Source organism: Ceratina calcarata, unplaced genomic scaffold (genome assembly GCF_001652005.2).
Source record: "Ceratina calcarata isolate Rehan_Ccalc_2016 unplaced genomic scaffold, ASM165200v1 scaffold178.2, whole genome shotgun sequence".
NCBI lineage: Eukaryota > Metazoa > Arthropoda > Insecta > Hymenoptera > Apidae > Ceratina > Ceratina calcarata.
In genome coordinates, this window is record NW_017139212.1 from 744,098 (window position 1) to 758,682 (window position 14,585).

At 36.7% G+C, this 14,585-nt stretch overlaps 1 protein-coding gene across 11 annotated transcripts; it reads left to right on the top strand.

The window, feature by feature from the left end:
- Positions 1 to 83: 83 nt before the first annotated feature.
- On the top strand, positions 84 to 14,521 carry stac (C2 and C2B_Munc13-like domain-containing protein staccato). Of its 11 annotated transcripts, none has more exons than XM_026810814.1 (18): positions 84 to 235; positions 835 to 1,084; positions 7,695 to 7,859; positions 8,412 to 8,590; positions 8,693 to 8,737; positions 8,811 to 8,970; positions 9,033 to 9,556; positions 9,631 to 9,777; positions 9,851 to 9,988; positions 10,070 to 10,258; positions 10,354 to 10,648; positions 10,917 to 11,275; positions 11,362 to 11,551; positions 11,628 to 11,934; positions 12,515 to 12,583; positions 12,976 to 13,099; positions 13,233 to 13,426; positions 13,500 to 14,521. In XM_026810814.1, the coding sequence occupies exons 1-18, from the start codon at positions 93 to 95 to the stop codon at positions 13,592 to 13,594; spliced, it is 3,573 nt and encodes a 1,190-aa protein (XP_026666615.1). In that variant the 5' UTR covers positions 84 to 92; the 3' UTR covers positions 13,595 to 14,521. The 11 variants fall into 11 exon arrangements, with proteins under 11 accessions (XP_026666615.1, XP_026666616.1, XP_026666618.1 ...); XM_026810817.1 differs by lacking the exons at positions 84 to 235; positions 835 to 1,084 and adding exons at positions 2,762 to 3,265; positions 6,517 to 6,867; XM_026810819.1 differs by lacking the exons at positions 84 to 235; positions 835 to 1,084 and adding exons at positions 2,762 to 3,265; positions 6,532 to 6,867.
- The last annotated feature ends 64 nt before the right edge of the window (positions 14,522 to 14,585 follow it).

Below are 14,585 nucleotides of genomic sequence, written 5' to 3' on the forward strand. Positions count from 1 at the left end.
AATATTCGATGTATATTATTAAATATAACGAATATCCAATTCAATCTGCTCTAAAAAATTTGATGGAGCTCAAAAGGACGGAGATTCGAAAAATGGCGCATTTCGAAAAGCTGGACGAGCAGCATCCTTACCTCGCGATCGCCGCTGCCCGAATGTGGCAAAATCCGGAAACGAAGCCGGTGACCACGGCGAGATTCTTTTGGAAATTCGCTGCGTTCAACTTCATTCATAAAAGGTGAAGAAGTGTGTTGTACCGCTGGTTGCTTAGTAACGCAACGCCTGCGTCCCACGCAAACAGAGTTGGCAACTTTCTCCATCAATAACAGCGATACTATTTCTGCATCACTTTGTTTTGTTTGTACGACAGAAATGTTAAGAATTAAAAAAATCTAGGATTCTACCAAGAATTGAATGTAGCTGCTTGCATTTTTATGCAAATATGTATTTTAATCTGTTATCACATTGCGTTTTTTTTTGGGCTTCATTAATAATGCAATTGTTTGATATGAAAATTTGAAGTAGTGAAACTGCTAATGACTGACTGTAAGAATGAGCCATTATACACTCGGCGGTTTCTATTGGCTTCCTATTTAGCGTAATTAGCGAGAACGACCAGTGTCGGAGCCCCGAAGTCATGTGACATCGCAATAACACCGCACGAACTTGGCAAAAGAATTCAGCTTGGAAAGACCAGCCTTTATCGTTTATCCCGAGAGTTTCATACTTCATCTATCACTTTTAACCTCTCGCTCTGTGTAATCTTCGTACACGTGGAAACAGTGATACACGAAGATTGCTCTTTCTTAAATTCATCTTTTTATGTTTTGCTTTTAGAGTTCAAGAGTCTGATGGTGGTTTCTTTGAAAATCTGGGCACGCTGTTGGCCGAGAAGGTGCGGGCACAGGAACAGGCGGAAGGACCGCTTCCAAAGAAAAAAGATGAGGTCCAGGAAGCGGAAGAGGAGGACGATTTGAGCGAGGAGAGTAGCATCGAGGAGCCTGTCGATGCACTCTTAGAAACCGACAGCGACAGGGATGAAAACGAGCATGCCACGAATTTCTTGGCTGAATCCATGGGCTGGAACGTGAGTGGCAATTATTTACTATGTATTTTGTGAACATGTTTCTATTGAGTTTCTCTGATTATACATATAATTGAATATATTTAAATATAATAAATATATTATTTAATAAGCTCCATCAAACTTTTTAGAGCAGATTAGATTGAATATTCGATGTATATTATTAAATATAACGAATATCCAATTCAATCTGCTCTAAAAAATTTGATGGAGCTCATTAAATAATATATTTAAACCTGTATATATTATCGATTGCGAATATTTAGTTCAATCTGCTCTCAAAAATTTGATGCAGCTCTCAAATAGTCATAGTGTATTTTAGCCACCGTCAAATAGACTATAAAATCGTCGATCTAATACGCGCTCCGAGTAGATTTGTTAATCTGAATAGCCGAACGTCGGAGTTCTCGAGTGTTTCTTTTCTTGGATTCGCGGAACTTCAAAACCTTTCAATGTCTTGAGATTAAAATGACTTGGGATACTATCGATACACGCGGATGCATCTTTTGACGCGTCATCGAACGACTAAGGATATTTTGATAACGTTGACTGCGTCAGTACATGAATAAGGGCTGGCCTGTTCGGTCAGTAACAACGTTTTACGCTTATGCAACGCTCTTTGAAGACGTTATAAGAAGCAGATGAACGAAGACGTGGGAAAGTGTCCTGGATAAATGATCAAAGATAGTCATACATTGTGAAGGACAAGATAAGATTTAATTCCTGTCCAGCACTTCTAATTTAATTTTCTGTTTCATTTAAGGAACCCTTACATAAAAACAGTGACAAAGTATTGAAATTTTAACAGTTGCTAGATATTACATTAAAAAAACACTGTACAAAATTTTAGAAATTTTGCGATCCTATTAAGAAAGTTATTATTAGTTATATATTTCTTTAATTTTATTCGTGAAAATAGGAATTTGCATAAACATCCACAGCCTAATGATTAAAATGTCGAGAAAGAAATTCATCAACTTGACTGATGCACTATATTGTATGAATATTAACTAACTAGTTCTGGGTATCATTTAATTAATTATTTATTTCGATATTCCATTGAATTATGATAGTGTAATACGTTGTGGAATATTAATAAGATATCGGCTTCGCAGTATCAATTGAATGCTCTATTATGAGTAGAAGTTCTACTTTCCTTCAATATACAAAGCGTCTAAAGATTTTTTATACAAAACAAGATAAGAACGCAACTGACCCTCATTTTAGACGATTTTGAAGTCACTAAATGTAACTAATGAATAGAAAGATCGGAGAATTTAGGTATAAATTTATTCGACTAAGTATTACTTCCGTTTACTTCCAAAGTACTTGTAAAAAGTTCGAAACTACTATACAAACTTACGTAGGTTCGACTACACTTAGGGCTTCTGTTTCTAAAAAGTATTTAGAAGAGTTCGAGTTCGAACCCATTAGCGAGGTATGTGATCCCAGCCCTAGTCAGGTGCGTTATCTTTGAAAACAATTCCAATCCCTCGATTCGCTGCGAAGGTACAAAAAGAGAGAAGTATGGAGAGGGAACGGGACCATGTGAATGCATTAATTATGTCACCGATACGCGTTCGCACACCCGCACTTGTCGCGGGGTGTTATCCTCGAAGCTCAATGAGCAGTTAAGCTCAATTTGAAACGCGACTCTGGTTTTGTAGCATAGCCAGCGTGTGACGCTAGTTGAATCGTCGACGTCGACGGCGACGACTTCTGATCTCTCGGTCCGTCTATTCCTGGCAGTATGCTACTCGCCTCCGTCAGGTTCCTTTCAGACTGACTAGCCACCACCGTTATCCTGTCCGCGTCCCTTCGTTTTGAACACTTCCAGTGATTGAAAAATTGTGAATCAAAATGACTCGAAATTCAACAAATATTTCCTAATTCGACAATTTTGTCGAAGGAACCGGTGATCAAAATTCTAAATTATGTTAATTAATTTTAAAAATAAATTACTCAACATAGAACAAACAGGTTTTAATTTAGAAAAATAAAAGCTGTGTGCAAATAAAACAGGAACAGGACTTCGGATTATGTCAGTGAGTGGAGAAACGTTTCAGACTGAATTTTCTAATTATTTTCCTAACTCTCAATTAAGATTATTCTATTATTAAAGTTGATGGGTGAATAGTGATAGGTTGAGAAATTTCTAGGTGACCGGAAACGGTAAGATTGAAGGTATGCGAGGTTGATCAGATTCGTTAGGCCGGGATACGGCGATCGCGGTTTCCGCTCCAAAGGATAACCAGACGTATTGTGTGGCAATTGTCCGATTGTGTCTTATTTGTTGGCCATTGAGGCACAGATGGTCGCTCATCGAAAAGTCGCCGCGGTAATAAAAATAAATCAAACCTACCGCGAGGACCGACTTGGGCAATCGTCTTCGGTCCTGTAGTCTAAAAAATTGGCAGACTGTCAGCCGCGTGGTTTCGTTCTTTATCAGAATTCACAGAAAGAAATATCAGAAAAATATCTGAAATTCTTAAAAACTGTCATACTGCCTTAAGAATATAGAAAAAAATTCTCATGAATCGAAATCCAATGAAACAATTTACCTAAAAATTCTGATCACCTCAGTATTACTCATAACATCCTTTAATATTATCAAATACCTGTTCAATCTCTTAATTGATCTGAGGTTCTTTTCTCCTCGGTTTCATAAAATATTATTTGTATTAAAATCTCGAAACAGTGAGGATCTCCCAACGTCCATAGCAATAAATGAAGGGGCTCGCGATTTCCTAAATTAATTGGTTTCCGCGGCGAAATAGGCGCGACGCGTACGTGGGCGGGTAGATCTAGACAAACTTGCATAATGCGCGTATGTATTTCGAAAATCGGGCCTAGCCTCGGAGGTCGGCTCGACGATGTTTCTCATCTACGCGTGCTTCCTCGGTCAATCAGCTAATTGTCGTGGTATATCAATTTTCATTGGGCGCAATTGCGCGAACATACATACACGCATTGTGGTTGCACTTGCCCCGTAGGTCGGTTCAAACAGGATACGGCATAGTTTCCCTCCGTGCAGATTCATTCCCTTCCTTTCGCGTTTCTCATTGGCCTGTTAACGGATTGGGCATTGAACCATTTTTCATTACGTAATTAAAATGTTTTGCAACAGCTCTTCTTTTATGAATGATTTTTACATCGATTGATGTTTGGTTTTAGAAAATGTCTCATTGGGATTAAATATTGTTCAATTACTCGATTATAACAAGGCCAATAATAATCTTCCTTTCGAGTTCTCTATTGGCCTATTAACAAATTTACCACTGAACTTCTTATTATTTAATTAAAAAATTTTACTACAGAAAAAAGCTCTTCCTTTTTTAATGATTGATTTTTGGTTTAAAAAAATGTTTGATTAACATTAAATATTACAAGCTGGATTATTCCAATAAAGCCAATGTCAGTCTTTCCTTCGTGTTTTCCATTGGCGTATTAACGGATTTGTCATTGACCTTTTTAATTATCTGATTAAGATATTGTGTAACAGGAAATAGCTCTATCTTTCTAACGATTGATTTTTAGTTTGAGAAAATGTTTGATCAGCATTAAATATCGATCGATTATACCAATAGGCCAATGTTAGAAGTACAGAATGCGTACAAATAAGTGGAATTTCATTGTCAGAGTCAATTGCTCTTGGCAACTGTTATTATACGTAGTCGATGCTAAAGGCTATGGCCCAGTTTTCACGATTCTCACTGATCTGCTGGTCCAAACTGATCTTCTATCTCTCATACAAACAGTTAATCATCACGTATGTGTTTGTTTAGCTTCACTTATTCTTCTGTTTAAATGAAAGGAAAAAAGAAAATAAATTTTAGGAAGACTTCAGCAGTAGAGTTTTTTATGTTGAGTCAATCCTCGAACATTTTTCCCTAACTAGGAACGAAGGAGCAACTATTTCGGTTGTTGCGTTCCCGGCGTTCCTTTTGAGAGGTCGATTGAAACAAGCGCTAAAAAAAGAGCGGTAGCCTTAGACATTTGCCTGATACCCGAAGAACGGAATTAACGATTTCCAACTGGTGAATTACGCAACCAGGAGAAGTGAATTGTGAAGTTGTGGGCTGGTTATAAATTACCTGCAAGAATTCGTTACATGTCATGTCAGAATTTTCGGTACCAGATAAAGTACAGGAATAACTTTTTTGGAATAATATTAAAAAAAGAGCAAAAATAAATAAACAAGCATGTATCCACTGTAAATTATATTCTTTTTTAAACGAGACGTAGTATATTTGCAAGCTCTTGTTTAGCCAAGATTGTACAATTATAATTCATTACATAGACAAAAAGAGGAAAAATGAATTGTGTCATGCGAGTTGTAAATTAGCTGCGAAAATTCATTTAAGTTACAACAACTCTGGTATTAAGGAAACTTGTTTATTGGAATAATTCTTTTGGAATAATATTAAAAAAGCAAGAAAAATGAACAAGCAACACATCAATTTATATGATTTTTTTAAACAAAAAGTAGTATATTTGCAAACTCGTCTTTAGCCAGGATTGTAAAATTATAATTCATTACATAGATAAAACGAGGAAAACTGAGTTGTGTTAGACCAATTGTAAATTAGCTACAAAAATCCGTTTCGGTTACATGAATTTATTTTAACATTTCTGGTATTAAGTAAACTTGTTTACTGGAACAATTCTTTTGAAATAATATTAGAAGAGCAGGAAAAATGAACAAGTATTAAATATCTATATTCACTATGAATGATACATATTATGCTTTTTAAATAGAAAGTAAGAGAAGTTCGCAAACTCCTCTTTAACAAGGATAGTACAATTCGTTAGATAGACGAAGTCGTTTTGTAGTAGACACTTAAACTAGGTCAATATCATGAGGAACGTGGTAAAAAATTCATTCACACATCGTAACACTCGTAACGAAATGAATTTCCTGCTCAGCTGTTCACGCTCACAAAGCGTGGTTATAAAATGAGGCTTAAAATAAAATATACATCGACTTATTTACATTCCACTGCGTAGTATTTGTGATAAAAGTAGCTAAATCCTTCGAATTAAAAAATGTTATTGTACAATCGAAAGTTCAATGTGTAATTCTCATACTCAGAGCATACAATGCGCCTTAATCAATACTCCTTGTTCGATTAGATGCCTCTCTTCGATTAAGCATATGTACGGGCCGAATAAATATGCGTAGGCCAGATAGCAAAGGTCGCGGTCGACTAAGTTCATCTTCGGCTGACAAAGTACAACTACGCTCTTCGATTCCCCGTTTTTCGAACAGTTCGAGCCTCGTCACACGCGGAGCACCTTCGAGGCATTGTTTATCATTTCTCCCAGCTGTCTACTTAAACAACTCAGTTTCTAAAGATATTCAAAACCATCCGCAGTTTAAATGCTCCGCAATTAATTATGTGGTTGTAAAATTTTATTTTCCATATAATTTCAAGTGCTTGTTTAAACAGTCGAGAATTCCTGTTTCTAAATCGTGCTTAGAAGAAAATTGTTCAATCATTGGAGGTCCAAGTGTAAAATGTGTTCCTCGAAGGATGAAGTGATGTAGAAGAAAATCGAATATATTCAGATTTTCTGTGGATATGGAATGTACGAAACCGTAGTGCGATGTGGTGTCTGGATAGAATTTGAGTGATAGAAAAATAGATAGTGCTTGTGAATCGAAAATGGTGAGCACTAATCCACAATTGAAGGTGTCCACCCTTAATCGGGTTAGGAACACCTTCCGTGGAGTACCTAAAGCGGAACTCAAACGCAGGACCGATACGCTCCTCCAGGCTATGACGGTAAGTCGATTCCGAATCATTTTTAATTGATATATTAGACAGAAAGTTTCTTATCTTATGTCAAAACCTTCACCCTTTGATTTCGATTAAAATCTTTCTAACAATAAGAATTCTTGGATTAATTTATGTGTTCCTATGAAGAAATAGGATTGAAGAATGGAAGATAGGAATTATTTTTAATTGAGACTAAGACAGGCACTTAAATTTTTATCTTATATCAAAACACTTCCCCTTTAATTTTTGAACTCTCCCTAGGAATAAATATGCATGTGTTAATTTTTTATGTGTTATCAAAATTAATGATTCTCATTTTATTAAATCTAAGACGAAGTATTTCGAAACTTACATTTACAGACCATTCTCTTTGAACAGTGCTTCATCTGTCGACAATGGAAGTAAACAAAATTATCCATGTGATATACCTTATTTTGTCGCCAGTTGTCCAATCGAGGCATGTCTCAATGCTCTGAGAGAACTTTGAACCATGAATGTCGTACCTCGGGCGACGCGACACAACGCTTACACGAGCGAATCGCATTTGAAATCTTCTCGCGTGCGCTTTATCAGCTGAACTTACCACTAGAACAGATGCTACAATTACTCATGACGCAATCCGATTTCGCTTGCTTTGCACGATAACTTAATTATTGACATCCGCGAAAAACAAAGAAGCCATAAGAATTATGATAAAAGATTGCGACTCGAAGAAAATTTCCCTGCTACGCAATTTATTTAATTTTATTCTTCAACGGAATATTCAATAGAAACTTGTTCACCTTGTCGATTTCCTATTAAAGTCGATTTGAAGAATTGTCTTTTGCACACAGATTGAGGAGCTCTATGCTGCTCTAGTTTATATGACCCAGCACCAAATCGGTTACGACGTTTCGAATGAATGCGGACAGGAATCTCTCTTGAATCATCTCCAAAATGCCTTCAAAGTCGACAACGAAACCCACGAAAGGGTTCTGGACGAAACGAAGAACATGGAGGTGACAATTTCACCATTACTCTTCACTCTTTTAGTGCCAGACAATTTATTGATATTGAAATTACCATTTATTGGAAAATTTTCATGTTTAGTATAATATATACATTTTCATATATACAATTAATATATATATTGATATATACAATTAACACGTTAAGTGCCATGTCAGTCGTCAGAGACTGACGCTAAACTTTCCGTTCGGGTCGCGTTAGTATATGTTGACTGATGATATCAAATTAGAAAAATTAAATTCTATTAAAAAATTCTAAATAATCTCGAGATCATGTCACGAATTTCCATCAGCATTTCGATGCAATCTGGTATAACTGAACGGTAAGCAAGACAAAATGGGCTTGAGAATTTTATATATTAATACACACACAATTATGTATACATATCCTTATATATTTTTACATTTAACATCTCAAATCTTATCAAATTACATCAATTTATCTCGTTGTCAGTATTTTTTATTTACTCATGGGCACTAAAAGCGTTAAAGGAACCATTGTATTATTAATTATGGTGAAATCAAGTATTTTATATTGTACAGCCACCGGAAATGCACTTAAACGTCGAAGTGATCGAAGCGAAGGAACTCGTGTCGAAAGACTCTAACGGGAAAAGCGATCCTTTCTGTGCGCTTTACCTCGAGTCAGCCCCTACAAGAAGATACAACACAGCAGTAAAAACAGCCACGCTGAGTCCCGTATGGGAAGAGCACTTCGAATTGTAAGTCAGACGTCTGTTTATTCAAGCCAGAGCATGAAAACGTGACTCCCTACGAAACACTTGTTCAATCGAATTAAGATTAAGAATAGAAATTTCTTGTAGACCCTTAGAAGATTCAGAGAACGACGTACTTTTTTTGGAAGTATGGTAAGAGTAAATAAATAAATATTTCATTTAACAACGTTCGCGGAGAGAATTTTCATATTTTGTTGTTTAAAAGGGATTTCGATGCTGCTGAGACAGTTCCTGAGAAAATGAATAAAGTAAAGGACGTGAAGGGCGTCCGGGGGCTGGTGAAATTGGCGAAAGAAATTGCAGTCACGGCAACCACCGGCAGCCACGACAACGAATTTATCGGTCGTTGCCGGATACCTTTAAAGGTATGCTTAAAATAAAAAACTAATTTTCAACTTTTTATTCATTTCTTTTTTTCGTATTTCAGGATATTCCCACCACAGGTCACACGATGTGGTACTCGCTCGAGAAGAAGAACAAATCGAAACGACGCGGTGTAGTGAAACTGAGGCTGGCGTTCAGTGCTGAACACAATGCCCAGGTAGCTGCTCAAGAACATAGACACTTGATCCGAGTGTTATTATTGTACGAAATAGAAACGGAGAAGATAGAGAAGTATTGTTGGTGCGGTCGGTGGTCGGCACCCGCGGAAGTGCTTCTCCTACAGCACAGCGCCCAGCGGGGTTTGCTAGCGAGAGACGTGACCCTGGCTCAATGGATAGAATATGCGAGGATTCATCAAGAGCATCCGTTAAATTTCATCGTGTTCAACAAATTAGCGACGGACTTGTTGAGGCCTATGGAAAATAGCCTCTTCTCAATGGACGAAACCAGACTCTTCTATGACGCCACAAAGAAACTGTTGTATTCGTGTCTAAACAGCATTCGCAAAATTAGGAGGCTCACAACTGGTGACAAAAACACTATGACACAGCTTTCCGCGATTTTGGGGTAATCAACAATTTTTCAAATAATTTGGGGACGACTTTCAGTGTCTGAACGTGGATATTTTGTACGTTTGTCAGGATACTGTCGTCCGTTTCGTGCCTTAACATTCCCGAGGACGTGAACCTATTCCCAGAAAAGATGTACCCTTGGTTTCCAGACCCTGACGAGAAGCTAAGCATTATGCAAGCCTTAGAATACACGGTTGAACAGGGTGGTGCCGAATGGTTCGAGCATATTTTTAACAATTTTTTTAACAAAAGTGAATTACATAATTTAGAATGTATATCTCTTCCTTAGGTTCGATCATATATTGAATAATAACTTCCCGGAAAGCGAATCCGATGAGGATGCACTGAAGTTGCACATCAAAGTGATACAATTAATTAGAGCGGACTTGCAGAGTGCCATCGATAATTACGATAAATTATTTATAAAGTAAGAATTTCGAGAATTGTTGAAATTAAAAATCCTTCGATATATGTATTATCACTTGTACCAACTGTATTATCACTTTAGACGAATCAATTTCCCGTATGCGAGGTGTCTGTACATAATGTATGAGAAGAGGATCAGCGACCTGTGCATGATCATTACCGAAGACGTCTGTGGGAGATTGAAGCGGATCGAAGCCGAACACGCAGACGTTGAATTGAATTTGGGAACGACATTGTTCGAAATGTATTTGGCATTGCAGAGATATGCCACGTAAGTCGAAAATTAAAACAATAATACAATAAAATTAATAGAATGCGAGAAAAAAATGTTTTTTTTTGTAACGAAGCGTATTCATGTTTTTTCAGATTGGGTCAAGTACTCTGCGCAGAGGGTCAGCTCGAGGATATGAAAGTGCAAAATTACCACGAATGGTTCAAAGCTGGCGTGGCACATTGGCTTGACATAGCGGTGTACAAAGCGTTAAAACGAATCGACAGAGCCGTGGAATTCGACACACTGCAAGCAGTCGACAATACCGTCCAGTACAGCTCGAGCGCTGTGGACACGTTAACGATATTCTACCAAATCAAAGTCTTCTGGACGCAGCTCGCCTGGCCCGACGTCGAGGGCTCTTACACTTTCGTTGCCAAAATTATAGACGTGAGTTACTTAAGCATTTTTTTAAATCAATAAAATTCTCTGGTAATGGCTCGATTATTTATTTGTTTCTGCAAGGGTTTGTAAAATCCACTGATATGTAATAATAAAATAATGCAACGATTAAAAATGAGATAATATATATAAAATATAAAAAGTAAATAGTAATAATAATATGTAATATATTAAATATAAAAATATAATGGAATTTTAGATGAAATAGATGGTCAAGAGTAATCTTCATTGTGTCTAATATTATAATTATTTTTAGGACATATGCAAGTGTTCAATTGCGTACGCGGACAAAATGGCCAAGAAGGCAGAATTGACGACAGAACTGGAGCAACTGTCCGAAAGCAGCGTGTACGAGAAGAGGTTTTACGTTTCCACAGCTTGGTGTTTCGCGATCAACAATATCGACTACATCAGAACATCGATCGAGCCTCTGGCCAACGATTTAGGGTTCCAGGAAATTGTAGACGCTCTAGCAGAGAAGAAGACTCAAGAAGACGCTGACAGGTGCCAACAAACGCTGCAGTTGATTATCATCAACGCTACGGATACTGTTAAGAACAAAATAATAGAACTCTTGCAAGTGGTGGCGAATAAAATGGCTCCTGCAATGAACAGGTGTCTATATAATATTCAATACTCGTTGATCTTATTTATTTCGTTATTATTCGATGACACTGATGCCATTATTTAATTGCGTTCAGATTTCTTATGGAGGGTGCAGAATTGATAGACACGACCAGCAATTCCATGGATCGTCTTTTGCAATATTTAGATAGCAATTTGTCGACCCTGCACGACAATCTCAACGAAGATAATTTCGAGAGAATCTTGCTCGTAATTTGGGACATTATATCAGACACGTTGTACCAATTAGTGCATTCTAATCTAGAGGTGCATAAAACGAATTCATTAAACTGAGAAATTTACGATGTCATTCAGTTAACAAGAGTGTACGTCTATTTTACAGAAAAGGAGACCACCGTCTTTTTACTCGAATCTTCATCGCACGTTGCACACCCTTATTCGTTATTTTAATATTGGAGCCGACGAGGTCGCGAACGTGAAAGTTTTGGAAAAGATCGAGTATCTCTTGGAGCTCCACGGTTTAGAAACTGCCGATTTGATTCATCGTTATCACCACGAGCGGATAAAGGAGCAGAACGAACTAGAAGAATCGGAATACGGACAGATCACCGTCAGAGCGCAGTTCGTCGATACTTCTTTGAACATTCAAATATTGAACGCGAGGAAACTGCGGCCGGTCGACAGCAATGGTAAGTAAAAACAAAATGTGATCAGTCTTTTTACAAAAAAAATATTTCTGAGGTTGAAGGATTACGATGCAAAGATGCATGGTAGAAATAACATCTTTGGTAATAAATGTTTATAGCTTTCGCGTGGGTAATTTCGACCAATGGATGTGATTACTTTTCTAAATTTATAAATATATGGCCGAAGGTTAAATGAATGTTGCCGCACGTGATCTGGGGTGTTTCTAGCATAAATAATTTATACGTCAATCGTAGAAAGTCGAAACGTGCGTGGGTATTGGTAAATATTTAAACGTGTCAATAAACGAAGTAATGACGCATGCAATACCTAACTGTGCATCAAATATTTACGTAATCACATCGATTTCTCCGTCACGATTACTCATTAATTGATAAAAACTGTACGCCTAGGTAGATGAAAGGCAGAATTTTATTTTCAACTAAAACGCGAAAATTAAATATATTGAAATGGAAGCTTCAGTTCCGTTTTAAAATGCTTCGCTGCTTCTTCGGCTGTAATGGGCGACGGAAACGAGCGGCTGGTTCGTAGCGAGGAGAATGACATTTTTTTTCGATTTTGTAGGCAAGGTCTCTACTTTCAAGCGCAAGCTTCATACAAAATCTAAACAAAGACTGAAAGAATGGAAGACAAGTATGTAAACGTGGACGTAAAGTAAAAAAAAAGGATACACGTTCTTCCTCATCCAATTTAGAATCTCTCATATCCGGTTGCTTGCCTTCGCGACTCTCAGATCTGCATGAATATTAAATAAATTATTACTCGTAGCTAGTGAATAAATATTTCCCCAAGTATCAGACAATTTCCCCTGATGATATACAATGAATGATTTCTAATTAATTTTTGCATCGTTATTTTTTTTATTCGTTGTGTTAAATGTTGTACAAATTATGAAATCTTGTAGACTGAAGAGATCCGCTGAAATTATTGATAGTCACTTTTCACTGTGCATGAATCCACATGGGGTCTTAGTATTTTTCGCAAAGCAAGAGGCAGACAATAATACATTTTCTTCTATCTTTCAGGCACATGTGACTCTTACGTAAAGGTGAAGCTGCTTCCGGAAGAAAAGTTCGCCGACATGAAATTACCTAAAACGCACGTGCAGAAGGAAAACTTGTATCCCCTGTTCGATGAAATTTTCACCATGTAAGAAATATCTAACATAGAATTAATACAAAATACTTAGTACAAAAGAATTTAAGATACGAATATTTAACACAGAATAAAAATATATGTAAAAGTTAGACTCTATAGTAATAAAATTATGTAAAATTTTCAGTCCTCTAACGAGCGAGCAGAGAGCGACCGAAAATGCGATTGTAGTCTTCGAGCTGAAAGATAAGGATTTCCTTAGATCCAGATTCATGGCAGAAGCTTTCCTGCCGTTCAGTGATATTCCTGAAACGGGACCAGATCGTGCGATTGAATCTCTCGATCAGATTCATCTGAAACTTTCACGTCCAACAAAGAACAGTACGTATTAAATTACTTATAATTTCATAAAATTTATGCTTATATTGGATTTAATTTAATGATGTATGTTTAGGTACAGACATAATTCAAGCGATACAACAAAGGAAAGGGGACAATCAGGCTATGGAATTTTTATCGAAGCTTAATTCTAAGGCCGAGAAGAAATAAATTCTTATTATCACTGGTACCACTGGATAGTGGATTGGAATGATCAGCTCGTTACATACTCGAATGTCACTAATACATATTGCGGTTCACTTTATATAGACACCATTTTATCACTTATACGTTATCATTCTCAAAGCGAAAAGTTCAGCCGCGAATTCCATTACTTCCTTTCTTTGGTGAAGAATCGTGTAAAATAAAAATGCCAGCATCATTTATATTCGAAATATTCTCAAGGGAAGTATTTAGTTATTTGTATAAGACTAAGTGACACTCTTAATTATATTAAAAATCCACTATCCAGTGTTCTATAGAAATCGGTGATTATCCTCCATTGCCGATTTAGAAAGACGATTTAAATGGCAATGGAACATCCTTCCGAATACAGGATGGTACTATTAGAAAGACGACATTAATTAACTCATCTACTCTAGAATTTCATATACAATTACACAGGCTTTGATCATCAAGACGCAGTTTTACAGGACATTATTACTTTTTAAATAATTTATTAGCAACAAACGATTAATCTGATTTACCTTCATCTGCCCACATTGAACCATCGTATTTATGAAGGGGAAATTAAACTGTGCAAAGAATGTTGTTGAATCCAAAAACATTTTTTAAACGGCTAGAAACCGTCTTGAGGCTGTGCATCGCTTCGTACAACGAACATTAAATATCGTTTTTCTTTGCATAATATCGAATGTCGCATTTTAATAGTAGGAACACTATAAGGCTGAATAAGTGCTACTTAGGAGTAACATATGTATGTATAGGTATTTATCGTTAAGTCTACGGTGCATGTTCTTGAAATGAAAATCGTGTAATAGCAAGGTCCAACGAGGAAAGAGTTTGTATAATATTTGTATAAAAAACACTAATATATATAAATAGAACGTGTGTACGTTTCATACGTGAAATCATGAATTTTTACTTAATATTGCTATCTTTGTTAAATCGTTCAGCTAAAACTAAAAATCGGTCGTGTTCA